Here is a 24,746-nt window from a genome sequence, read left to right on the forward strand (position 1 = left end):
GCCAAGACAAATAGTTTCACACACAGCATCGCAGCCCCGAAGCACTTGACTGCTCTGCTACAAACATGGAAGCAACCGTTCGTGAGCTTACGCTCGACGGCGCCACAGAAATCAAGACTACGATCGTTGGACAGATGTGCAGCTCAAAGCACGATTCTTGTTGCCACAGATGTAGCTGCGCAAGGTTGTGAGACGCATAGAGAGATGTTGCTCTTGCTTTTCCCTTTTGATCACGTCGTTGTTGGTCTTCGAGATGGATCGTTTCTTGGATATATTTAGGAACATCGCCGTGAGTTTGGAGAAAAATTCCGTTCTGGCGTCACTGGATCAATTTTTTCAGCAGAGCAGTGTTTAACGGACGTTGTACCTTTCCAATCGATAGAGCAGCACCTACCAGGATTGCACGACTACAATGGGCAACTAAGCAGGTTGTCCGCCCTCCTCTCGATCGATTCATGGTGGGAATTATCCTAACTTCATCGAGACCTGCCCACGATACGCTGCCTGCTCATAAGAGGCCCGTTCATTACACGAATGCACTTCTGCACTGCTACACTGGACCAGTGCACTCAACAAAGGACACTGGTATGTATATAGAGTCATTAATTCATAGTTACGGACTCGAACCTTTGTTCGTAATTAACTGGTAGTCTACGATGGCAGGAATGCTGGCCGCTTTTGGCGACAACCTTCATTACTTCGCCGGCTTCTCCAGCCTTGTCAGGCTTCATGCCCGTGGGTGATGCTGATTTCTCCATGTCGCAGGGGAAAAGGTGATCCAAACGAGGTCTCGCAAAGGCAGACGAGAGGTAACGCTTCTGGGAGTTCCGAAAGACTGGCCATAGTTCAGTGATGGTTATCGATCAGGACATGGTAGAGTATAACAACATCGTAAGTCCCAGAACGATATTAAGATGCCGGTGGAAATTCGTATAGACCACGATATGGTGCGTGATGCATCCAATAATGATTGTTTGACCCGATAGCATCTTGAGTCCCCACTCTTGCTGGAAAAGTCCCACTTCGCGAGATAAGATATGGGCTCCGCCTTCGACGTCTGCAAGAGCTTCGCAACCTGTTCCTTGCCTCTACCCGGCTCTCAGCCTTCTCTTGCTGGTGACAGATATGGCTTGGCAGGCACGAACGAGTCATGAGGTCGAGAATGTTGTCATAAATCGATCGTGGCCCATACTGTCCTCGTCACGGGTGAAGAGTGGGGGAGGAGATGGACCTCCAGAATGTATCCTCTATTGGTTAGCGCCACAGACTCAATGGGTACGGAGAGGGTGTTTTTATCTACATGGTAGTGCTTTCAGTCGGATAACACGGCCGCCTAACTTCCGCTATTGATAGAGAGCATCCGCTCAATAAAACTTCGCTCGATAGAGGACGATAGAGCGGCTGAGGGCGGTCAAGGTCCCCAAAGGTTATTGCAAGTTGAAGCCAGTGTATAATGATTCTCGTCGACTGATAAGACGGAGCTGTCTATAAATAATGTTGTAAACGGCATGTCCAGTGCTGCATATGTCACAATCGTTATACCTGGTCATAGCCATGAACTCGCGGTTAAACATGATACTGGCGCTTGTTGGCGCAGCTTTGTCCTTTCTGGCAGCGCCGGTTGAGGCCATTGCATGCCACGATCTCTCAAAAGGATTGGAGACTGCTCCAAACGTCAGAATCGACATCGCCGAGCTTGTCCCAGCGGGGTCAAACTTCACAGGAAATACGACAAGTGAGTAGCGTCTCAATTATTTCGTCCAGGAGCGTGTACTAATCCCGAGACTCGGCGTCACAGACCCAAGCGCAAACATCAACTTGACAAATCTCCCAGCGCACTGCCGTGTCTCGGCTTGGTTCAACACGGCAGTAAATAACACGGTCAATTTTGAGGTGTGGCTGCCCGTCGCGAACGAGTGGAATGCGCGACTCCTCACCTTCGGGAATGGTGGCTGGGGAGGCAACGTTGTTTATCCGGACATCTCTCGTGGACTGAAGCAAGGTAAAGGGTCTTCTGGAGGGTGCAGACCTGACTGGCCGGTAGGCTGTGCAGAAGCTGACAAGCTGCGGTTCGACAGGTTTCGCGTCTATGAGCTGTGACACTGGCCATCGAGCTCCCTCTAGTGACGGTGTCATGTTCTCCGACCAGGAGGCAAGCATCGATTTGTACGTATCTTCGACTTCCTCCTCTCAGCGCTGTTTGGTCCGTTGACTCCCCACTAATATTTGAGGTCCCAAGTGGACATCGAGCATTACATCTTTCGGTAGGGCACGCGAAGCAGATCGTGAACGCTTTCTACGAAGAGCCAGCGTCCTGGTCCTACTATTCAGGCTGCTCTACTGGTGGGCGACAAGGCTTTGCTGAAGTGCAAAGGTACCCCGACGACTTTGACGGTGCCCTCATTGGCGCTCCTGTCATTTGGCAAACACATTTGCAAGGTATGTGCCACCGTATACACACTTCTCTTTTGAGGGCAGAGCTAAGGTGCCGTTCGTGTCTGTTTAGCTTGGGAGAACTATGTCACCATAGGGCAATATCCCAACACATCGGATACCTTTATCAGTACCGAGCAGTGGACGGCAATTCATAATGAGGCAGTGCGACAGTGTGATACAACAGATGGGCTGAAGGATGGGCTCATCTCGGACCCGACGCGTTGCTATTTCCACCCCGAAACCCTGCTCTGCAACAAGGCCTCGACCAATTTGAGCGCCTGTCTCACACCCCCACAGCTGGCAAACCTCAAGACCAAGTACGACCCATGGGTTGACACCAACAATACCCTTGTTTACCCTGGAATGTCTGTTGGCTCCGAATTGGGCGGTATCCAGCGTTACACCAACGCTCCAGTAGGGGGCGGGTATGGTCTCTCGTTCTTCCAATACGCGATTCTCAACGATACGAGTTTCACATCGACCGACATCACTTTCGCCGATGTACAGACAGCCGAGCTCATTAACTCCTACGGAGCCATTGAAGACGCCTTCTCCCCCAATCTCACCAGCTTTCGTGATCATGGGGGCAAGATCTTGCATTACCATGGATGGCAGGATTCAGTCGCCCCCTCTGCCATCTCGCCCCTCTATTACAGCAACGTCCTTGACTTCTTCAGCGAACATGAGAACGCGACCAGCGAGGATGTTTCGTCGTTCTATCGTCTGTTCATGGTTCCCGGCCTTCAACACTGCTCAAGTGGTGATGGCGCCTGGGTCCTGGGGTCCGCGTCCCAGGTCATTGACCCGCCGCAAAATAACTCGCTCCACAATGCTTTACTGGCCTTGGTGGAGTGGACTGAGACTGATTCTGCACCCGACATGTTAGTCGGCACGCGCTACACGAACGTGACGCGCATTGGGGACACCTTGATTGACGACACTGTTGCCTATACTCGGCCTATTTGCCAGTGGCCGGCTCTTGCTGAGTTCCAGGGTGATGACAAGAATAATGCCTCAAATTGGGTTTGCCCTCCGTCCGTTTTTGAATCATTTTCTACGATCGAATAAGAGACGGGCCGGTACTTCGCGGGGTGATGGATCGCCACACCAGGGGTACAAAGAGTAGATAGCTAAAATATGATCAACCGATTGGTCGACCTCCGATGTTATAAGAGTCCTCGTCCGACTGAAGCCTAAAAAGATGAATACATTGCCGTTGCTTTTACTACTCAGGTGTCAATCTCTAGATATATTATAGAGTTAAAATAGTCTTCAATATAGTAATGCTATAGAGGCACTAGCTTATATAACCTAGCAATATTCTCTAAGAGGGCTGGTTGGATCGATAGGAGTAGGCGTGTAACACTCGAAAAGGGCAGCTGGCCGTTTACTAACACAGAGACTTCTAACACCGTTGACCAAAGGAAACTCAGTCTCCTCGCATGCGGTGCGCACACAAGTAGCAGTACCTCAGCTGGTCTTAGCTCGGGGTAAGTCGGTGGGGTTTGCCCGGGCCATCCCGTGACATAAGGGTAGTCCGGGACGTATAGTATAAAGTTCGGGTTATTTACTCTATAGAGTGACGACTGTACTAGGGGCGGATATATAGGATATAATTAATAGGAGGGTGAGAGCGAGGGCTAAGGACCTCGCAACAACTACTCATGTGTAACTTGATATCATATCAGTTTTCTTCCTATCTCGTATCATGAATGATGTTTAAGATTTTCTATGAATCCAAGAGAATGAACAATTAACTACCATGCCAAACTAGAGACCAGCTCCATCTTCTTGAATAGAAAAAGATTCGCAGACTGTGACCATTCTCGCGCGCCAAAGGCAAACCGCCTTGAACTTCACCCCAGTCAAACTAGATCTGCAAATGAACCAACAAACCAACCAAATAGCCTGCCAATCAACCAGTTGACATGTCATGCCAGTAATCACATCCCAGGTGGTTGAAATATCTGTGCCGTCGCAACACGCTGGGTGTCTGATCACTGTCATGCTTGGTCTGTTGGTGATGCTCAGTGCTCATTGCCTGAGGGGTTCCGTTGTCGTGTTCTGTCGTGTCTCGCCACATAGTGCTGTGCTACCCTGCATCAAACGCCTGAAATGGTCGGAAAGACACTGAATAGAAAAAATAAGAAAAGCTTTGGCCAACAGCCAACAAAAGAGATGAAAAAAGAGATAAGCACACCATGAATCAAAACTTTTGTCGAAAATAGTGGAAAGAAAAACTGTTGCCGACTTCGCTGGGATACCATTTACCGCTCCAAAATAAGAGGGATCATGCAGATTTGTGTCCAGGGGCTAGCAATTGGCAAGTGATGGTGGTTTGTATGTGTCTCCAGTCCAATCGTTATGACTATAAATGTGTTAGACGTCGAAATCACTCCCTAAGGGTTCAGCGATTCAACTCCTCGAGTCCATTACGTCGTCGCATAGCACGTTCGAACCCCCGATTCAACTTGTGACTGAGGGTTTGTTTGGCACTAAGGTTGCTAGATCTACTGGCTCTGCGTTCAAGGGGGTGCAGATCAGACTGTTGTCGTCGCTCCTGAAGATCCATGTTGATGTCGTTGGCGTGTCTTTGATTCGCGTTTCCCGCTTCAGAGGCGCTGGAGCTCGTGCTAGAAACGGCCAAAAGTTGTGTCTCAGAGTCTTGTTCAAAATCGTGACGTGAGATGGTCGTCTCAGCGCCAGAGGTGACGCGACTGTGCGTAGGTATGATGCAACAAGAAGCACTGCTGATGACTAGGCCGTTTCGAGCAGAAGACTCCGGAGACGAGCCTCGACGGACATAAGTCGGAACATCGACGTGGGGTGATTTGGTCGTGCCAGTCATACTTGAGTTGGGGCTAGGTGGATTGCTTAGATCGGCGGCGGCGGCGGATTCAATCTGAGATGGCTTCATCTCGAAATAATCTGCTGGACCATGACGTTGACAGGACGATTGGTTCTTGGCCAAGACCTCCAGGATTGCCTCCCTTGCCATAGAAGATGGTAGATTGAAGTTGCTATCATCGTTCTTGTCGAGTTTCGTTGAGTCAAGAGTATGATCTGATGTTCCGGTCTTTTCAGGATCTACTCCCTCCATTTTCTGTCGGATACGGTTGATGTGGTCGTCATTAAACCATTCAGCTTTTTTCGCCAGGTGATCACGGCGTTTCTTCTCACGACGACGGACCCGAAGCCACCAGATCAAGAGGCCACAGATGAACAACAGAGTGAACACGACAGGTAGGATGATGGCCAAGGGACTAACGGTCTTATGGGCGTCCTGGACGATTGGATGAGTTGTGGATGGAGCCAGTGGAGCTTCTGTAGAACTTGTCCATGAGTGACTCGCTTCGGCTGTGGAAATGGGGTTCATGGTTGGGTCTGAAAGCTCACCCGGCACAAAAGCGGGATCAAAATAAGTCTCTGATGGCATGATCGTAGTGTCGGCTGATGTTACCAAGGTGGTCGTTGTGATAGTTGCTCTCATGATAGAAGGGCTGATGGTGGTCAAGGTAATGACATCGGAGGGGACGCCTTCACCCATAGCGATCGACGTACTGGATCTCAGAGTGCTCAGAATAGGCAAAACTGACGCCGGCATAGTTGGGGTTAGTGGCGTCGGTAACGCATCTTCAGGATCTGTCAGAGGTGTTACTGAGGAAATCGAGGAAGCGACGCTAGCGATCGGGAGGTCGCTGGTTAGACTGTCGAAGCTGGATGGTACAACAGATGACTCTAGTGCCGGTCCCGAAGTCTGTTGGCCTTCTAGTGTCTGTTCCACGATAGTAAGCCCGCCAGTGTTTTTATCTTCACAGGGAGGGATGTGATATACATTGTGAGATCCGGCACTTGTGTCCAGGTTAAAAGCGATAACTTTCGGTTTGTGTGGGTAGTCATCTCCTTGACCACCGTTGGGGTCATCTGATTGGGAATCAGCGTCACATTGACCCCAGATAGGGGCAGAAAGTAGTTCGGTACTGGGCAGAAACATTGTAGAAAAGGTCTCTGTGAGCCGGTAAGCCGAGTTTTTGCAGGATATGCAGCAGGCAATGAAGACCAGATTGAGGTGGAGCTGACGATAAGGTCCCAGGAAAGTTTTATGCCTTATTGAAATGCACGTAGTTGATCTTTTCAGTTTGGATCTCCAACTGCATAACACTGGGCCTGTTCAAATGGATTTTCTGATTAGACATCAATGCCTTCGGCTGACTGAGTCGGAGACGCCAACAAGCGTGACACCCGGTCGATAGGTAAGGGAGAACGACGTAAAAGGTGGTGAGAGGCTCTGTGTGGGACAGCGATAGGAGCGATGGCACTGTTGGATCCGAGGAAAAGGTGTCTGACCTAGGAAGGAGGATGTCGGTCAGGATCGGAGAGAGATGGGCGACGGACTGCTTGCCAGCCTGGAGAAATTGGTCGTAGAAACTGTGGGAAGACAGGGTCAGTAAAGCCGCAAAAGTGTCATCAGCGTTGGGAAAATGTTTGGTCGAGGATGATCTCAGAAAAGGCAACCAACCGAGACCTGAAAACGAAGACTGGCGAACGGTGTCCATAGACTAGCACGTACCTAGAGGTGAAAATGGAATCCAAGATGATTAGGCCGAACGTCGTCAAAGAGGTCCAAGAGTGGGCGAGTGTGAGAAATGAGGGAGAGAGAGAGACAATGAAGTGACGAGGGTTGGGGATGAACCCGTTGGGAGACGTGAACTGGACTCGTAAACCCGGGAGGTACACGTCAGGAAGACATCGAAGGAAGAGTCAGAGAGGATGTGTTGCCTAAGGCGCAGAGAGAAACTTCACTCTGACGAATTCACTGCTAGTCAAAAAGACCAGTCAAAGTCACAGTCACAGTCACGGCGTATTCGATGACTCGAAGGCTGAATGTCTCTGTATTGTTACAACAGTTCAACTTTTGGTGCAGTTTAGATCTGCAGAATGCAGTAGGAATATCCATCTATCATTAGAAAGTTGGAGAAAACGAGGTGGAAGACGATCTCTCCAAGGCATTATTACAAAATTTTAAAAAACGTACTAGCCATTTGTCAGTAACAAACGCCAATGGATGTCTAGGCTGGGACTTACGGGAATGAATAAATAGGGAACCTGCTTCTCGTACTCCTCCCAGGCCTTGCCATACTTCTTGCGGCACCGCTGAATGTCTCGAATGGCCCGATGAACAATCATGCAGGAGAAGAAGATGGGATAGAACCACGGAAATGGTGAACTGAGGCCTGTCACGGCACCCCAAGACAATGCAAAGAACAGATCACACGTGTAGTGAATCTTGCGGGCATAACCATCTAAAAGAGTATTAGAAAACGGTCAAGTTGGTTCGGAGGCTGATCGAGGTACTTACACCAGCCATCAGCGAGAATGGTATGGCCGTCCTCGCTACGAATGATCTTGGGATTTTCCACCGTCTGCCAAGGAAGTTGAGGAAAGGCTTTCCGAGTAATGACACCACCAGAGTCCTTGGCTCGGAAGCGGTTCTTTTGACTGTTGGTAGTGTCCCACACCCAGTAGACAAAGATATAGGCGACGTAGAGGACGGCGAGAGCATACTTGTTCCAACAATAAGTGCTAGGAGCGTGGTTTGCCAAGTAAATGGTACAATGACAATAAGTCAAGGGAACGCCAGCCAGATTCCAGAAGATGAGCATGAATCCCCATTTCTCGTAGTAAATGTCCCAGGTGGGAATGATACACTCTTCTCCCTTGCTACAGGCATTGGCGTAGAGGAAGTGGGCAAGGAGGAGAAGACCAACCTCCCCAGAGACATAGCCATAGTTCTCATACTGTCGGGCAGCAGTTCCCATGGTGATGAGGAAGAGAATGTACCATGGGAGCCGGACTTCGAAAAACATCTTGAAGTCAAGGATGCCGAGCATGCGAGGGTTGAGCTCGGCGCCCATGAAGAAATCGTAGGGAACATGACCAGACATTCGATGTTGTTTGCCGCGATAAATGGCCGAAGTGTATGCAAGGATGGAGACTATGAAGCCGGAGAGAATGGCAACGGACATGAGAGGGCCAAATTCGTCAATGATCTGGTAGAGCTTGAAGACGCCGGTGAAGTGCAGCACGAGGGCGACGATGATGGTAGTCCACCAGGACCACGACCCTGAGCAGTAGTAATCCAGCCTCAGGCCATTTTCATGGGCAAGAGGTCTGCCTTTGGCCCAGATGCCCGGCAATAAGCAGTAACAGGCTGCTTCAAAGATGAAAAAGGTCCAATACATGGCCCAGGCTTTGGCAGATGGCCATGCACCGTGGTATGCCATCCTGCCCAAGCCCTTCAGGAACTCTGAAACCGACTCTTGTTCCCTGGGGAAGGGAAACTGACCATTATAGTAGGTGGCGCCAATCCACATATAGTACATGAGCAGAGGGAAGCCGATCATCATGGCGATGACACCGAGATCACCTCCAAATTCAAAGTGGCCCGAAGTGTCAACTTTTGGATCCGTGCCCACTACCCATCCATCAATGATCTGCGGGCGGGCGGCAGAAGGAGCAGCGACTGCCGCAGACTGCAACGAGTTTTCTTCAGGTTCTTGCTTGATGGTGGGACTGATAGTGCCGTTCAGATGTCCGTTTAGCTTGCCATTGATGTGGCCATTCGAGGAGGTATCAAGGTGCCCATTTGCATGTCCGTTCATCTTGGACGCTGTGCCGTTGGTTTCGTTATATACTTGGCTGTACTTTTTCCGTCGAGCAATGGGGATTTCGTCCTCGATACCGGTGGAAGAATCGTGGGTGTCAGAAAGTTCACTTGTTACAGCCAAGGACTTGCGTGAGCGTGATTTTCGATAGGTTCCAGGGGTTTCAACATAACCAGGGTGTGAAGTCTTTCTGGGACATATTAGTACAGGAAGGTGATTTCAAGTAAACAAATCCCAGGAAGCAAACTTACTTGGGGGTTTTACCCGCCTGAGTTCGCGTGACCGTCATGACGATAATGATTCTATGGGCATGTGAAGAGGACTGAATAATGAGCGAATGATAAGAGACTGAGCGAATGGAAATGGCGAAAGGAAGGACAACGCGCACAGCATATGCACGCACACCATACGTCCAAAGGTGTAGACGTAGACAACGTGGAAGCACAGATGGCAATGATAGTGAAAATGGGGTTTAGGAGTGGCGCGACACGGAATTAGAAAAAGAGATTGGAGACGATCATCCCATCAAAATACAGAGTAATCATAACAAGAATTAGCCGAGCACGTGTTGAGGCGGGCACTGGGGGTTTACTACGGTGGATCATTGTTGGAAATAAACTGTGTGACTGCGAAGTGCAGGTGCGACCAACAGCGTGTACAGTTTATAAAATTGTGCAGGCCCTCAAATGCCGCTGCTTTACTCAGCCGTCATGTGACTGGCTCTTCCTCGCCTCAGCCTTCCGTCCTATTGTTCCCCCTTTCTCAAGAGTCCGTCCTGCAAAGGTAGACAAGGTATACACATGATAGAAGATGTTCATTCCTCCTACGCAAGCTCAATCATGTCTCTTTCAATAGCCATCACCTTTCTCTCTGTCCCATTCTGTGTACCATTTGAATGATGGTAGCTTGTTTCTCGGTACTATAAGTATAAGAGCAAATCAAGTCCAACATTGGCCCGCAGGTACACTTTCGTCCGAGCCTCAGGCCGTATTTCAGCCTTTGCCACTTGACCATCCATCGCCCTACCCGTAAAGGAAATGACAGTGCCCATGGGAATCGCACATTTGTAAGATAAGGCACATATGCGATCCTGTCGTCGGCCGAAAGCCGATCAATACTACAGGACTTTTGTTACTTTGCATTCATGGCCAGAGACTCAACCTTCATGTCACCTCGATGACATTGAGAATTGACTCTGGCTATTAACCCCGACCAAATCCACTACAGCGCAATGGCAATACGGCCATTTCCTGGGGCGTACAACGAATCTGTATATCAAAGTCTCTGACAATTGAGAAGGACTCAAGAATTGAATGCAGCACGCTGGGACTATTCGATATCTGCTTGATTCAACTAGAAATGTCGCTAACGTGGGACTCTGTCTTGTCTGATATAGTAACAACCATCAATCCATATACATCATCTCACGTGTCATCATGCACCGCGCCGATTGTTGGTCGACATCAACGTAATCTTCTTTTTCTTGCCTTTCTTTTGAGTCGCTGCCGCTGGGCGCGTCTGCGTGCTGCTCTCACCTTCTAAACTTGCTTCAACCATGGCGACTGCATCGGCGCCGTCCAGCAAATCTTTCTCCCAGCCTTGAAGCCATCCATCATCCCGAACGGGTTCTGGGGGAGCAACAAGGATTGGTGAGGTAGGTCCCACTGCCGCTGTGCCCCAGACAGTGCGGGCAGCATCAGGGCTTGTACCAGGAGTCGTCAAGGTTGCAAATGATGAGTGTGTCCTGGTGTTCCATGGCGGAGTCGATCCAAGGGCCGACTCTCCCGGAGATGAGTTAGCATGAGTGTCGTGGTCGATTAGAGGTCTGAAATCTGATTCGTTAAAGCTTTCGGGCACCGAGATCGACCTCCTTCGTCTCGCGGACGACCATCTCTCGTCCTCTTCTCTCTTCTCTGCTCGGAGTCGATCCCTTTCTTCGCGAGCCTCCTTGTCGTGATTTCTTTTTCTCCGTCGAGCAATGTCTTCTCGGAATTGGTCTAAGATTACCGGGCTGATGATATCGGTCCAGTCGCATTCGAGAAAAGTGACTTCGCAACCATATGGTAAGTGGGCCATGTACTTGGCTCGTTTCCTGAGGTCTTCGTCCACTATGTGTCCGGTTGAAATGTGCTCGACCCGCGGCAAGATGGTCGAGGGAAATGCCGAAAAGTCGCCAAAAGCCGTCTTCAGTATGCGAATGTCCAAAGGGGAGAGGAAAAAGTTGGGAAGTGAATGATAAAAGTAGAAGGGATGTGTCGGCGATCTGGCCGAGTTTGTGTCCAACTTGGATTGAGGCTTGCGTGAAGTGCTATCCCCACTGATCGAAAGTTGGTGTATCGCAGATGTAAGGGTAGACCCACCATCTTGGCTCGCTGTTTCCCACGACTCGGGTACTTGTGCAACGGAAGGCTTGACGTCGGTGCTAGATGGGAGAGGGGGGTTGCCCAGTCCAGCCAGCCTCTGTTTGGCATCGTTGATGGAAATAATGGCCTTTTGGGTCCAAGTGTTGTCATCGTCAAACATGAGGGCGTCTTCTTGTTCTTGAATCTGCAGGGCATGAATCTCTCGATCGTACTGTGCATGCATATATTCCTCAGAACCTTTCATGAATCGGGCGTAGTCCATAATCTCGGCGACGTGGAACCATGGTATGTCGTCAGGGTGGCCGAAACTATCAGCGGTGTCGCGAGGAAGAGCCAAGGTGGTTCCAGGATGGCGTCGTAACAATTTGAGCAATACGTCTCCGCCCTCTCTCAACAAACTGGCGTCTTGGCCGGAAAACCACCTGACTGGTCGAGCATCGGAGATGTAAATACTGTCCTCACAGATGGGACATTTTTTCCACCGAGGTCTTTTGTCAGGAGCTGGATTGGTATCTTCTGTTGAATGCATATAGCGGATTAGGCAAGGCAAGCAAAAGATATGACCGCATTTTGCCATGCGCGGAGCGACAGGGGTGGATAGGCATATAGGGCAACTGGCTGCTTGGGTATCGGCGGACGCGAGGACCTGCAATATGGCATCCCAGCTAACGTAGATGTCGGCATCGGTGGTTTGAGCATGGTATTCTCGATCCGGGCGGACAATGAAGCGGTAGTTGGCATGGACATAACGTGCCTTGTCAACCGCATGATAACCGGAACCCAAGCCCCAGGTGGGGTTTCGTCTTTGGTGTCTATGATTGTTGAAGTGATGCTGATAGTGGTTGTTTGGACGCGGGGGAAGGGAAAAGTTCATGAGGTGAGTGATGGAGGTTTGGCCTTTGCGACTGTTAATGGACCTCATTGCTGTAGCTTCGGCCATGGAATCTTCATCGAATAGACGTGGTTTTTTCTGGCCCTTGTGCTGCTTTCTCAGGGTCTGGGTTCCACGTGGTTGGGCGACTTGACGCGTGGGGATTGCAAGACCTGGACCACCACTGGAGCTATTGCTTCGTTTCGAGGAGTCTTGAGAGGTCTGAGAGGAAGACTGAAAATAACTTGATGAGACAGACGGAGGATATAACTTGGAGGCGGTAGGGTTCGAGGTGGCGCTGGAGGACATTGCTGCAAATGGGAGGTGGGGGGAGAGGACGTCGAGGAGAGGCGTGTCTCGTCCAGTCGACAATCAAGTCACCAGAGTCCTCGACCGGGGCGATGATGGGGATGAGAGGGACTGAAGAACAGGTGTCAGGAGACGGACAACGATGGTAATTGCATAACCACGAACGCCTCAGCGAACGGGTGGATGGCGAAGAGAGCGAGAGAGGTTGTGCAGAGGTAAGAAAAGAGGACCGAGTCTAGTAGAAGTCCATGGCAGGGGACGAGATGATGCAGTGACAAGTACCTAATAATGGAGGGGAACCAGTTGCATCTCTTTGCCACGCTTAGAAACCCCAATCACAATACCCGTTGGTGACTGCGGATGGAATCCAGGGCAGCGAGAGGAGATTTCAGTAAAGTGCAGTCCAATGAGTATGACTACCAACCCCAATTAATGAACCTCTTGCCTCTGTACTCTCTTTCCACTATCTGAGATGCCGTGGCTGCCCTGAACAGTCATCATGATTCACTCGATGCATGAATCTGCCCAATCGCGTGGCGTTGCAACTTGAAATTGGGGGGAAGGAGACCTGCGAGGGAGTTTGGTGGGATGATATTACAGCGGAGTATCCGGCCATAGATGTAAGACAGCATGAGGATGTCAGCAGTGGTTGCCCTGGGTGTACTCCTCCGTACTCTAGGTACCTAAGGGAACCGTGGTAAGGTTGGTTCGGCTTCCACCCACTCGTCAAGCTCTGGTCTACTGGGTTTGCTTGACTTAATTAGGTGCTTTTGTTAGGCCATTCTTGCATCCGCCCCCGTCTCCTCTCAGCCGCCTGATGCTGCCGCTTCCCCTGCACTCCATCATTCATCCATTACTCCGCAAATGGTTGCTAAACCACTTGAGGTTCATCAAAATTGTTGCCATCATATTATCGTACCTTGACTTCATCAACTTCAGCATTAATTCAGAGGCCATTATCTGGATATCACATTGCTCCTGGCCAGGCATGCACTAACTCTGGCCTCCACCTAGAAAACCATCATCAGAGATTACGCACAGTTGGCATCTAAATCCCAAATCTAGTTGGCGGCACACAAAGCCTAAGAGAGGCAACTCGAATTTGCCGCCTAAAGTTGGACTAACCTCAAGCGACAAAAATTCCACACTAGGTCCCGGCACTGCGCTGCACTGCAGGTCACAAACCACTGATTTCCCACTCAACTTCGACTTTTTCCCCTGGCCGCACCCGACTCGACTTGAATCCGTCATCGATCAACACCTCCACCGTCAACCTCGTTTACCTCGACATCCTCCTCCACCATCGCGGCCAGCATCAAATCTTCATCATTGGAGATAAAAGCTCCAGCATGGCCTGCCTCTGAGTTCTGATGCTCTGATGCTCTGACACCGTGTTCCATCTCTTGACGGCGTCCACGGTCGCACCTACCCCAACGCGCGATCTGCCTTCCACCACAATGTCCTTTCGAAAGAAGCCCTGAAGCCATCTTCATCATGCAACAAAACCACCATCCATACGGGCAACACCAGTTGCCCATGCAGCCTCCTCCGCCTGGTCGCCGCCATGATCCTCAGTACCAGAATATGAACTCCCCCATGAGGCCACACCCTATGTATCAACCACAGTTCTACCCTCAACACATGGCCCCGTACACCCATTATCAACCTCACTACCAACCTCAGCCTTGGTACCCTCCATACCAGCAGCAGCAACATCCCATCCATCCTATGCATACACAACGCCCTCCTTATTATCCTCAACACCCTGTTCCCCCTCAACCATATCCCCCCCACCACCAGGGCCCACTCATTGTCAACTCGCAACAAGCTCATCAACCTCATCCGTCACCTCAACCCTCACATCTCTCTCGTCCCACGTCACATCAACAGCCGCTGCCACCGCCACGAAACGTCCCTGCTCCAAATTCATCAATGGGCCAAGCTCCTCCCTCTCCCCCATTGAGTACTGCGAGCACAATCAATACTAGAAAGGAGTCGGCGTCTCCCGTGGTGTCCATCTCTCCCTCGCCTCAACAGTCACCAATTCCCCTGGTGGAGAGCCCTCGTGAGCCATTCCAACCACCGGTAAACTCCCTCGACATCTCGAAAATGATGCAAAACACTAACAACTGCACAGATCCCCTGGCTATCTGTCGAGAACGAACCCTTCCCCCCTCGAGCAGCTAAATGCAGAAGACGTGTTCCGCGCTCTTTGCTTGCCTCTCAGCCTGTCGTATATCCTCTTCCAGAATCACCGTCCATCGACGACGCAGACGAAAGCAATATAGATCAGCAGTCAGATCAGCAGTCCGATCAACAAGACGCACTCCCCCAAGACACACATCTCAGCGATACGTCTGGCCAAGATATCTACGCCATCGAGGCGTCTACACCATTCCCTTCAGATGCTCCTTCCGACACCGTCTCGACTCAGCCGACGACCCCTTTGTCCGCTGTTCCAACATCCACAGCCAAAGCTCAACAGACTCCAACTCAGCCAAAGGCGCGTCCTGCCGGTCCGGTCATCCCCGCTGTTCCCATTCTCCCTTCGAGCCCAACGGCCACACGAAAGCCCCACCGTGATTCCGTGGTTTCTGATTCTTCCAGACTGTCAGAAGGAGCCACGGCCACAGACGGTCACCCAGCCATTACTACTGCTGGCTCCGCTTCTGAACTTGTGAGCGAGCCTCTTTCAGCACCCGTTCCTGTTGCCCCCAAATCCTGGGCCAACCTCTTCAGAGCCAACGAGACTTCTTCCTCTTCAGCCACTGGGGCTCCTTCGAGTCTGACCGCCGACAATCTTGGCCTGGGAAAATCAGAATCTCTTTCCGATGTTCTCAACGATGTCAACACAAGCACCACCGAAGTCCCTAGCAAGCTTTCTTTCCTGAAGCCTCGAGGGCTGGTCAACACTGGCAACATGTGCTATATGAACTCGGTATGCATAATTTCCCGTCTCAATCTCTCTCAGCTAACCATTTCCCCTTCAGGTGTTGCAAGCCCTCGTCTTCTCCATCCCTTTTTACGATTTTCTCACCAAAGTCGCTCAACGTGCCGCCCACACCTTCAAAAGCGACACGCCTCTGGTGGATGCCATCATCCTTTTTGTTCAAGAGTACCCCGTCATTGCGTCCGCCAAAACCGTAGAGCAGCTGCGTCTAAGACTAAAGCCGGAAGACTTTGAAAAATATGGTGATTCTTTTATCCCAGAATACGTCTACTCCGCAATCAAGGACCTCCCCAGGTTTAGAGAAATGCGCCGAGGTCATCAACAAGACGCCCAAGAGTTTCTAGGCTTTCTACTAGAAGAATTGCACGAAGAGTGTGCGCGTGCCATGAAAGCCACCACATTGTCGTCCACCGAACGCTCGACCCCCGCCGGAAGTGTCTCCAACTATTCTGAAAATGTCGACAATGAGACCGGTTGGATGGAGGTTGGCCATAAGCAGAAGCCGGCCGTCACTCGGTCATCAGGTGGTATCGTCACCGAGTCCCCAGTGACCAGTATCTTTGGTGGCAAGCTCCGGTCGGAGCTCAAGGTGTCTGGCAACAAATTGTCGGTAACCTTGGAACCATACTCACCCCTTCAACTTGATATCGGCGCCCCGTCGGTTCATAACATCGTCGACGCCCTCAAAGGACTGACTCGCCCGGAGAGTATGCAGGGCGACTTTTCTACCTCAAGAGGACAGAAGACCACCGCCACCAAACAGGTCTTTATCGAGACTCTTCCTCCCGTTTTGATTCTCCATCTCAAACGCTTCCACTACGACACTACAACCAAACGTGCGGAGAAAATATGGAAGAAGGTGGGTTACCCGCTGGAGCTGGAGCTTCCTAGGGAAGTCTTCCCTCTAAAGACGCGGAACAAATATGCCGCTCATGGAGGCCTTCCAAAATACCGGCTCACTGCCGTCATTTACCACCACGGCAAGAATGCCAACGGAGGTCACTATACCGTTGATATCCGCCGACAAGACGACCGTGAATGGATCCGCATTGACGATACATTGATCCGACGAATTCGTAGCGACGATGTGGCCGAAGGAGGTAGCGAAGAGGATCCCAAGGTCCTAGCAGCTGCTCTGGAACGACATAATGCTACCGGTAATCGGTTCGAACAGATCGACAATGATGGTGAAGAGGAGGAAGGGACGGAGAGAGTCTGGAGCCAGGTCAATGGACATTCACGATCCAAGTCGACAATGAGCGCCATCGTCAATGGGTCGTCGACTCCAGCCAAGGACTCATCGGGCAAACAAACCCCAAACCCCAAGTACTCGATCAAGGACAACAAGGTCGCATATTTGTTATTCTACCAGAGGATTACGGCATGATGGCCAGAACCGTCCTTTGTTTGCCACCGCCACCGATTGATGACCTTGTCCAACCTCTGTCGATAGCGTGGACACACACTCGTCTTACCAGAATTGACACGATTGGACGCCGTCAACTCGCCGACAGATCCTGTTGTCTGATTTACGACCCATACCAAGTTTCAGTGACACAATTCTGTGTATCTACAAGGGTGAACGTTTTATTATAACGAAAGATCCAATAAGTCGAGCAAGCATCACAGTTTGTGTCATGACTGGAGAAAAATGCATAGCGGGTGGTGAGCCAACGGCCGAGACGAATTAGGATTCAATTTAATTTCTACAATGATAAAAATTTCTACAAAGTAATCATTGGGTTTGTTTGCTTCGAGGACATGAATTGTGATTGTGATTGTGACGCGATGAGAAAACGGTTGGTGTGAGACTATCGATATCGCTCACATTGTACTACTAGGACCACCTGCCAGCACCTCTATGAGCCAATCCCCGAACCCGTGGACTAGTACTACTGGCCCAATTGGCAAACCAGTTACTGGTGCCATAATCAGATTGACCACGCCCTAACCCCATTACGGGCCTGTCACGGTGGAAGATGCTGCCAAACCAGCCCGCCGCACGAGTAGTAAGACCGAGATCACTGGTGCTGATACCGTCGCTACCCAGTAAACGTTTTGGGACTTCTCGCATGCCCAACCCCAATGACAAACCCTTCTCAAACAACCCCAGCGCGGCGATCGCGTACACAAAATACACCAGCCATGCAGCGGCAAGAAACAGGAATTCTGGCCGAGGTGCTCGTGCTAGCAGTCGAGACATCGTCGTTGAAGATGGAGATTTGGAATCACGGCTCCGATCACGCTTCTTTCCTGTGGCATGGGATGTCCAAGTCGGGGATTTGTTGAACTTGGAATTGGAGAGGGAATCTGGCTTCTGGTTCGTCCTAGACATGTCTAGGGTAGTAGATGGCCGAGCGGTTCCGTTAGCTTGGTAGATGTTGGTATCAGTGCCAGTAGCAGAGTTATAGTCAAGGTCTGAGTTGGTATGATTGAGAACGTTGCTGGTTGGCGGTGGTAATACCGTAGAGCACGAATTCATGTCCGTACTGGTGAGCAGACTTGAAGCCTCCTTTTTGTACTCTTCTTTCCCCTCCTCCTCCTTGTCGTCGTCATCATCATCATCATGGCCCTCTTCATACTCATCTTCCTTGCTTGGTGATTCCATATATGGGCGCAATTGGTGCAGACTGTCAGGCAATTTAATCCGCGAACTCTTGGATCGGGACAATATCGGAGCTCCGTTTCTACTATTCGTATGTCTCCTACACAAGGCGAATGACAGGTGCCAACTCAGCTTCAGATCTCATAGCAAGGAAATTGAGAGTTCAGAATGGAAGAAGAAAATGCCTCGTGGAATTTGAAGGTTCATACAATGGAGCCTGCTTTTCGTGACTGCCAGCCCCAACGTATGCCTCATTTTTGGACTTTGCAGTATTAATCCACAAGAATATCAAATAAAGTGTAGAAAAGCAAACGTGAGAATGCGTGACTGGCATTTTCTTGACTGGCGTGCGTTGAATGAAGAAGTCGACTTACTCTTCATCGGAACTCTTGGCCTGCTCATCCTCGACTTCATCGTTTGCGCCTTCAGACTGTGATTCATTGTCTTGCTCTCTTGCATTGATGCCTTCAGCGCTCTGGACACTCTCCACGCCCAAGTTGGTATCGATGGTTTCGGCTGTGGTGGTATCGAGTGAATCACTTTCGCGGACCACGGCACTAAAAGCTCCTCCATTGGAAGTGCGACCTCTAGCCTGACTGCCATCTCTGACATCAGGGATGCTCCTCTCCTCGATATGCCACTGCTGGATGGAGCGAATTATGTCGACTGCAAGTTGACCGTTTCTCTTGAGCGCCGTCGCCCAATGTAAGGGGATCTTGTCACCTGTCGTCAACTGGCGCGCAATCGAAGAGACCATCATCTCACGCATCGCATTGTCCTCGTCCGTCTCTGCGTAGATATACTGTACGCGACGGAGACCAGGATATGTGGAAGTTGAGTGGTAGTGCTCGCGCACGAGCTCGACTATCTCAAGGCTGAGCTTTTCAATTTGGAGCTTTTCCGATAGAAGATATAGGTCAAGGAGAGGGCCAATGTCTTTTTCAACCTTGGGCGGTTGAAGGGTGCGAGAGTACAGCCAGCTGACAAAGAGCTCGAATGTGAGATCGTCTTCTTCTGGTAGGCCATAAGATTTGTTTCCGCGTTTCTGAAGGCCGGAGGGCTCCTTGTCATCGTCACCATAGAACGTTGACGCCAAGATTGGGGAGTGGTAGGTCAAGAGTCGTTCATGGATGGTCCAGTGCGTGGACTCTGGGCCGATGTACATGTCGACCAGTGAGGAGGTGAGAAGTCTAATTGTTAGGTCAGTTCCAACACCCAGTGCGTGAGGATGATAGAGAAATTACTCATGGAGTGCTTTCTCTTTTTTCTGCAATCGATTTTGCTCATTTTCATTATCCATTTCTTTTTCAGGCTCTATGTACTACAAGCTTCGCTTGCAGACACAATAAGCACAGCAATAACGCGAGGAGGCAAGTGGCGGCAGAAGACCGCAGAAAGGATATCCACAAGAAATAGGAAGGGAAATAACGATACAAGAGGAGTTTGCGAAGAGAAAACAGAATGCGACAAGGTGGCCAAGAGGAGGAATTCGGGAGGAAACATCAGGAAATGGCTGGTTAGAGTTACATGTCGAATAGTCCTGTCCCCTGTACCTGGGGATAGGCAGATGTCGCGACGTAGGAAATTCCCAGTCCCATGAATGGCGACGTCAGATGCATGCGATCAAACCAGTCGATCTCCTAGCTAGCCGAGAGAATGGAGCATTGTGAGTGGCTGGGTGCAGTCGAGCTTCCAGCATAGACGAAGATTGCGTACTGATTGAACAAGGATTCGACAAGGATTATGGAAGGGAGAAGGGCCACAAGAACACCAACAAGCGTTGAGGTGGATGGTTCAAGCATGATCGGAATATCAAAAACCGGTTTGTGGCTAGTGGGGAGGAATGAGGGGTGCTTGGGGCATTGACGAATGATAGAGCCTCCACGTGGGCAGAGTGGGGCATTAGACAAGTTGTGGCTGCATTTCGTCACATGGCTCGCACGTGCAAGCTGAGAGGTTCCACTTTTGCCTTCACGAGTCATTGGGGCGGGTGTGCTTCAGGACCAACATCAAGTATATGATTTATGTATAAGGCCAGCTTCAGACCTTTTTGAGACACATTGCTAATGCTCTCAACGAGATCCGATTCACTTCTTATTCTTCCCTTTGCCCTTGGGCTTGTCTCCTTCTTCTTTTACAAACCCCCCTTTCACTAGAGCTTCTCGTGCAACTGAATTGATCAGTCGAAAACGGTCGGGCCCTAATTTCACCCCTCCATACCACCGAGTTACAACCACCACGACATTCCAGACATCCATGAGCTGGAGAAGATGTAATAATCTCCCTCCTGCTGCCGTCTCACCATCATCGTCGCAGTCTTGGATCGTGCTTGTAAGACCACTTGAGGAATTGGCATGCTGAATGCGCCAGGCTTGAATATTATGTGTCGCAGTCGCTACTTTCTTGTTGGTTGATAGGAGGTGCGAGATGGAGTTCTGCGCCTCATCCAATGACGACACACGGCAGACTCGAGCAACAAAAGTCGACTTGCTGACCACCATGGGGTCTGACATCGTCCAGGGAGGGGGATCCATTAAAGATGCTGCATCAGGAGTCAGATCAGACTCATGTCTCTCATCGTGACCGGGGACCGCCGACCTATCCGAAGCATCCTGGGTGTTATCTTCAGTCGCGCCATGGATGTGTTGTCCGTGTTGCTGTTGCAACAGTGGCCCAGTCTCCTCAACCAAGTCAAATAAGCAGACTTGCCCGGGGACCCAAGTTCTTCCCAGTACGTCTCGTAGAATGTTCACCGCTATCTCCCCTTCTCCTTTGCCACTACCGCCGGTGGATTCTGTCCCAATAATGACCGGCGGGACATCAGGATAGTCTCGAGGGAATGAAACGAGGAACGAAAAAGGTAGTTCGGGGAGTCGCAGGATTGAAGTGGCCACGTCTGAACGATGATCCCTCACAGTTAGTGTGTCGGACTCGTATATGGAGTTCAAAGCTTCAAGCTCATCGGCTAGTGCTGCGTTGTCAAGGACTGTGCCATCGTCAGGAGGCATGAGGATTCTGTTATACCCATGCAAATTGAACGCAGGATGACTTGAGATGCACGAGAAACACATGACCTTGGATGACTCGGGAAACCTTCTACAAATGGCCAACAGGTGGTCTTTGAGCACTGAAGAGGCTCTGGACATTCATTGGGGGTAAATCAATGCATTGCAAACGAGGCTTTAGTCTTTACCCATATTTCTATCAATCGATACCCAGTGTCTAGTTGTGCCTGATGCTTCCACTTGAAGTCCGCAGACAGTTATGCGAGATTCGTATGGTCTCAACGACATACTGTCAACAACAAGGAAGCAATTCAAGAGCTAGAAGTCATTCTAACTGAGAGTCTAATGATTGTTAATTGTCAAAATATCGTCCGCTATATCGTCCGCTGTCGTAGTTTATCCTATTTTCCTTGCCAGTAGTAAAATCGATTCTCCAGGGAGCATTCAATCAGGTTTGGCGACGTCCGAGCTGACTACAGGGTGACAAAGGTCGTTGAGTCGCTTGCATGAGAGAGATATTCTCCCACTTCCACCATGAACGCTCGACTGCTGGCTGCCACAGAGTACTCCACAATGCCCATCGTCATCATCATCATAATGGCAGCACTAATCCTCGGCTTTGCCAAGGAACAAGTGTCCATGCTGCACCCTCAAAATAAAGGGAGGGGTAGGTGCCGGGATAAAAAGGGGGAAATTATTCCTTCCAATACTCGCCGCGGCCTTTGGCGCCACTCATGAACTTGTCCACGATGGAATTGTAGACCTCTGCCTCCTCGCCTCGATCATCGTTCAGAAAGGAATGCCACTTAACAACGCCTTTGTCTGCCATGACGGGGGTGGCTTTTACGGCTTTCTTCGGCCCAAGGTAGTCAAACAGCCGTTGCTAAGCGAGAGGACCATCAGTATCAACTGCGTAAATCATAGAAACGTGACCTGATATCAAACTCAAAGGGCGGGCTACTCTCATACCAGCTGATCCCATAGCTTGTGGTTGACCTCCTTGGACAGCAGCATGGTGTCTTGGTCAAAGTAGGGCAGCTCTGGCAGCTCGAGGATTTTGGCTTGCATACTCAGGTTTGTCCATTGCATCTCGCACCAGAGATCTTTGGCCGGATGGTCATGGTAGGATGTGGGCGGCGGTGCTCGGTGGCGCGATGCCGATGCAATGATCGCCGCCGCATCTTTCTTGGCCGACATGAAGTTGGATTTCTATTTCTGGAAGAATCAAGTCTGTCCTGGATGTTGCCGACCAGTTGACCCCAAGTACGAGTTTTCAAGAATGGTTGACGAATGTGGCGGATGGCTCATGAAGTCAAGTCAGAGATGGTTCGTGGGATGAGACGGGATGCGCCTTCCCTTTCTAGTGGAGTTAGGGGAATCTGGCAAGTGCGGGATTTACACGTTGTCACGTGACCTGTCACAGTCCATTCCAGCACTCCCCTCGACATCAGACCTAGTGATTTCCAGAGTTCTTTGCCCACTAACATGATGTCCCTCGAGTCAGTCTACAAAGTACTGTAATGGTAGTCACAGGCCTCTCAAATCATTCAAGTGTCGTCAGCTTCATTCCACAACTCACAGCATGTCCGATGGTTAGTTCTGGTGCAATCATGAGTCAGTCCCAGCCAGCTCCCAGATTTCCCATTTCATTCAAATATTCAGTACAATCGTCAATGTCGTAGAGCTCCAGGCTCTGTGTCATGCGAAAACTCGTTTCTTCACGTGACCATGGTGTCCAAGACACATTTGGGGTCGTCAACTACCAATATGCCAAGTCATCTTTAGAGGCTGTCCCTGCGGTCCTTGGTTGCGACCTCGTCAAAACTGACCATGTCGTCCTTGGCGGCCATTGTGATGGTGATGCCGCTTATGATATGAGGCTGCTGGCGCAGGTTCGCTTGCAGTGACCGTCAACACCTCTTGTACCAAGATCATGTGGACTTCCACGCCATCTTTGGTGTAGACACTGGTGGTAGTGTGGAAGTTTGCACCTGGCGAGATAGGTTCATTCGTGGCTAAAGCGGGCCCGGTAGTAGTCGCATAGCCAGAGGATAAATCGAGGCTTTCTGACGCAGCCGTGACAACACTCGATGCTGAGGCAGGGGCATCTGAAGGACGAATCGTTGCCGGTTCAGGTCCAGCCTGAACCTGGACATTACCGGGCAGACGGTTGACCAGATTGACCCCCTCGTTCTCGAGAATTTCAGGAGTTTCCATCTTGCACTGGGTAGCATTATAGCTGTTTTGCAAGTGGAAGATAGGGCAATCTTCTTGGAGCCCATTTCCAGCATTTTCCAAGGTTTTGGTGCAGTCAGGGCTGTCTATAGCCGCTTGTAGGATACCATCGTCCCAGCCACATATGAAATCTCCGTGATAGCCATAACCAGTGGGGTCGCCATTTGCAAAGACAAATTGGCCCTCGCAGCCTTTGTAATCGGCAACGGCATAGATGGTTTCGTAGAAAAGCGTGGGTAGACGAACAGGATAGCCGTCTGGACAAGTGCCATACTTCATTGCATCAGGATATGCCACATGGCTTGAATGAGAGTCACTGTCAAGGTTCACCCCATCCCAACATGAAGGAAACATGAGTTCGGCTCGAATTCCATCGGGACAGTTTGCATCGATAAATGCCTTGTCTCGCAAACCTTGGTGTTCTAACGCACCTTCGTTGGCAGATTTTCCATAATGCAGGCAGTTGAACCCGATGGCTTTCTCCATGATTGCAGGTTGTGTCTTGTCGAATTGATCCCACTCAGCCATGGGGTGGGGGGGCTGGGATCCGTAAAAGGTTCTCTTCGTTGAATCGCCCGTGATCATGCGGAAATTGATTGGGAATGCGGTAGTATTTTGACCCTCGGTGAAATAATAGCTGGTCTGGTCAGATTTGCCGTTGAGGAAAGAGAGCTGGCAAGACTTACACAGTCATTCCGCCCGACGTAGCGACCTGCTGGAAGGTGCCATTGGCATGTTCAAAATACAAACGTGGAACCCAGTAGTTGGACTTGTCTTGAAGGATGGAGCAGCTGGTACAATTTGATTTCAGGAGGTCTTCGATCGATGGATCCAGTCCAATATCTATTCCTCGGTCAGTCATGCTGGTGCGGTGGGAACAATGTAAGAACACCTACTAGAAGCGCCGAAGAGAACATGTGCATGCTGGGAAGGAGAGCCAGGAGATCTGATGGGATCGACACGTGCAGTGCCCAACTCTCCAAAGCAAAGGTGGCGCCAGAAAGCGTGGCAAGGGGAGAGATGGAGGAGGACGAGGACGAGAACAATGTTGAAAGGATGGCAATGGTGAAGTTTTAGACGGACGTTCAGGGACGCCATGTTTTATGGAAAGGAGTCAGGTGAGAGAGAGAAGAGATGTAGTGGTCGAGATAGCGGAGCTAGAATGCTGTGGCGAGATCGTGATTGATCTTAGTGTGGTGTAGAAATTCGAGAAAGAGGGAGGATTGTGGGAGGGTTGGACGCTGGGGATCGACAATCGGTGCTGACTGACAGTGTCGAGGTTGGTAGGGTGGATAAACGAAAGTGCA

At 50.4% G+C, this 24,746-nt stretch overlaps 9 protein-coding genes across 9 annotated transcripts; 2 read left to right on the forward strand and 7 right to left on the reverse strand.

Annotated features, from left to right (window-relative positions):
* Positions 1 to 1,554: 1,554 nt before the first annotated feature.
* PV10_06779 (uncharacterized protein) lies at positions 1,555 to 3,504 on the forward strand (the record flags this gene model as incomplete). Its single annotated transcript, XM_016371608.1, has 5 exons — positions 1,555 to 1,735; positions 1,799 to 2,002; positions 2,079 to 2,166; positions 2,240 to 2,439; positions 2,507 to 3,504. The coding sequence occupies 5 exons, from the start codon at positions 1,555 to 1,557 to the stop codon at positions 3,502 to 3,504; spliced, it is 1,671 nt and encodes a 556-aa protein (XP_016223901.1).
* A 1,331-nt stretch (positions 3,505 to 4,835) lies between these two features.
* PV10_06780 (uncharacterized protein) lies at positions 4,836 to 6,430 on the reverse strand (the record flags this gene model as incomplete). The annotated part of the gene is made up of 1 exon (XM_016371609.1): positions 4,836 to 6,430. One exon carries the CDS (start codon positions 6,428 to 6,430, stop codon positions 4,844 to 4,846), a length of 1,587 nt encoding a protein of 528 aa, XP_016223902.1. The 3' UTR covers positions 4,836 to 4,843.
* An 840-nt stretch (positions 6,431 to 7,270) lies between these two features.
* On the reverse strand, positions 7,271 to 9,593 carry PV10_06781 (uncharacterized protein). The gene is made up of 4 exons (XM_016371610.1): positions 9,353 to 9,593; positions 7,796 to 9,291; positions 7,522 to 7,739; positions 7,271 to 7,470 (listed from the first exon to the last, which is right to left on the reverse strand). The coding sequence occupies exons 1-4, from the start codon at positions 9,388 to 9,390 to the stop codon at positions 7,459 to 7,461; spliced, it is 1,764 nt and encodes a 587-aa protein (XP_016223903.1). The 5' UTR covers positions 9,391 to 9,593; the 3' UTR covers positions 7,271 to 7,458.
* Positions 9,594 to 10,422: 829 nt separating this feature from the next.
* On the reverse strand, positions 10,423 to 13,071 carry PV10_06782 (uncharacterized protein). Its single transcript, XM_016371611.1, has one exon. It carries the CDS (start codon positions 12,642 to 12,644, stop codon positions 10,536 to 10,538), a length of 2,109 nt encoding a protein of 702 aa, XP_016223904.1. The 5' UTR covers positions 12,645 to 13,071; the 3' UTR covers positions 10,423 to 10,535.
* An 802-nt stretch (positions 13,072 to 13,873) lies between these two features.
* Positions 13,874 to 17,329, forward strand: PV10_06783 (uncharacterized protein). The gene is made up of 3 exons (XM_016371612.1): positions 13,874 to 14,729; positions 14,782 to 15,582; positions 15,635 to 17,329. The coding sequence occupies exons 1-3, from the start codon at positions 14,139 to 14,141 to the stop codon at positions 16,979 to 16,981; spliced, it is 2,739 nt and encodes a 912-aa protein (XP_016223905.1). The 5' UTR covers positions 13,874 to 14,138; the 3' UTR covers positions 16,982 to 17,329.
* Positions 17,330 to 17,355: 26 nt separating this feature from the next.
* On the reverse strand, positions 17,356 to 19,956 carry PV10_06784 (uncharacterized protein). The gene is made up of 3 exons (XM_016371613.1): positions 19,444 to 19,956; positions 18,574 to 19,389; positions 17,356 to 18,299 (listed from the first exon to the last, which is right to left on the reverse strand). Exons 1-3 carry the CDS (start codon positions 19,497 to 19,499, stop codon positions 17,432 to 17,434), a joined length of 1,740 nt encoding a protein of 579 aa, XP_016223906.1. The 5' UTR covers positions 19,500 to 19,956; the 3' UTR covers positions 17,356 to 17,431.
* Positions 19,957 to 20,195: 239 nt separating this feature from the next.
* On the reverse strand, positions 20,196 to 21,219 carry PV10_06785 (uncharacterized protein). Its single transcript, XM_016371614.1, has one exon. It carries the CDS (start codon positions 21,205 to 21,207, stop codon positions 20,287 to 20,289), a length of 921 nt encoding a protein of 306 aa, XP_016223907.1. The 5' UTR covers positions 21,208 to 21,219; the 3' UTR covers positions 20,196 to 20,286.
* A 679-nt stretch (positions 21,220 to 21,898) lies between these two features.
* On the reverse strand, positions 21,899 to 22,401 carry PV10_06786 (uncharacterized protein; the record flags this gene model as incomplete). The annotated part of the gene is made up of 2 exons (XM_016371615.1): positions 21,899 to 22,087; positions 22,174 to 22,401. 2 exons carry the CDS (start codon positions 22,399 to 22,401, stop codon positions 21,899 to 21,901), a joined length of 417 nt encoding a protein of 138 aa, XP_016223908.1.
* A 621-nt stretch (positions 22,402 to 23,022) lies between these two features.
* Positions 23,023 to 24,537, reverse strand: PV10_06787 (uncharacterized protein; the record flags this gene model as incomplete). The annotated part of the gene is made up of 3 exons (XM_016371616.1): positions 23,023 to 24,076; positions 24,126 to 24,282; positions 24,336 to 24,537. The coding sequence occupies 3 exons, from the start codon at positions 24,535 to 24,537 to the stop codon at positions 23,023 to 23,025; spliced, it is 1,413 nt and encodes a 470-aa protein (XP_016223909.1).
* Between the last annotated feature and the right edge of the window lie 209 nt (positions 24,538 to 24,746).

The sequence above is a fragment of the Exophiala mesophila genome, assembly GCF_000836275.1.
Source record: "Exophiala mesophila strain CBS 40295 unplaced genomic scaffold supercont1.4, whole genome shotgun sequence".
NCBI classification, from domain to species: Eukaryota; Fungi; Ascomycota; class Eurotiomycetes; order Chaetothyriales; family Herpotrichiellaceae; genus Exophiala; species Exophiala mesophila.

Coding starts and splice junctions, on each gene's coding strand:
- PV10_06781 (XM_016371610.1), bottom strand. CDS start 9,390: ATGACGGTCACGCGAACTCAGGCGGGTAAAACCCCCAA. Junction 9,292..9,352: donor CAGGCGGGTAAAACCCCCAA/GTAAGTTTGCTT, acceptor AATATGTCCCAG/AAAGACTTCACACCCTGGTT. Junction 7,740..7,795: donor CATTCTCGCTGATGGCTGGT/GTAAGTACCTCG, acceptor ATACTCTTTTAG/ATGGTTATGCCCGCAAGATT.
- PV10_06782 (XM_016371611.1), bottom strand. CDS start 12,644: ATGTCCTCCAGCGCCACCTCGAACCCTACCGCCTCCAAGTTATATCCT.
- PV10_06783 (XM_016371612.1), top strand. CDS start 14,139: ATGCAACAAAACCACCATCCATACGGGCAACACCAGTTGCCCATGCAG. Junction 14,730..14,781: donor GTGAGCCATTCCAACCACCG/GTAAACTCCCTC, acceptor ACAACTGCACAG/ATCCCCTGGCTATCTGTCGA. Junction 15,583..15,634: donor ACATGTGCTATATGAACTCG/GTATGCATAATT, acceptor TTTCCCCTTCAG/GTGTTGCAAGCCCTCGTCTT.
- PV10_06784 (XM_016371613.1), bottom strand. CDS start 19,499: ATGGATAATGAAAATGAGCAAAATCGATTGCAGAAAAAAGAGAAAGCA. Junction 19,390..19,443: donor AAAGAGAAAGCACTCCATGA/GTAATTTCTCTA, acceptor CCTAACAATTAG/ACTTCTCACCTCCTCACTGG. Junction 18,300..18,573: donor GCCAAGAGTTCCGATGAAGA/GTAAGTCGACTT, acceptor CGCCTTGTGTAG/GAGACATACGAATAGTAGAA.
- PV10_06785 (XM_016371614.1), bottom strand. CDS start 21,207: ATGCCTCCTGACGATGGCACAGTCCTTGACAACGCAGCACTAGCCGAT.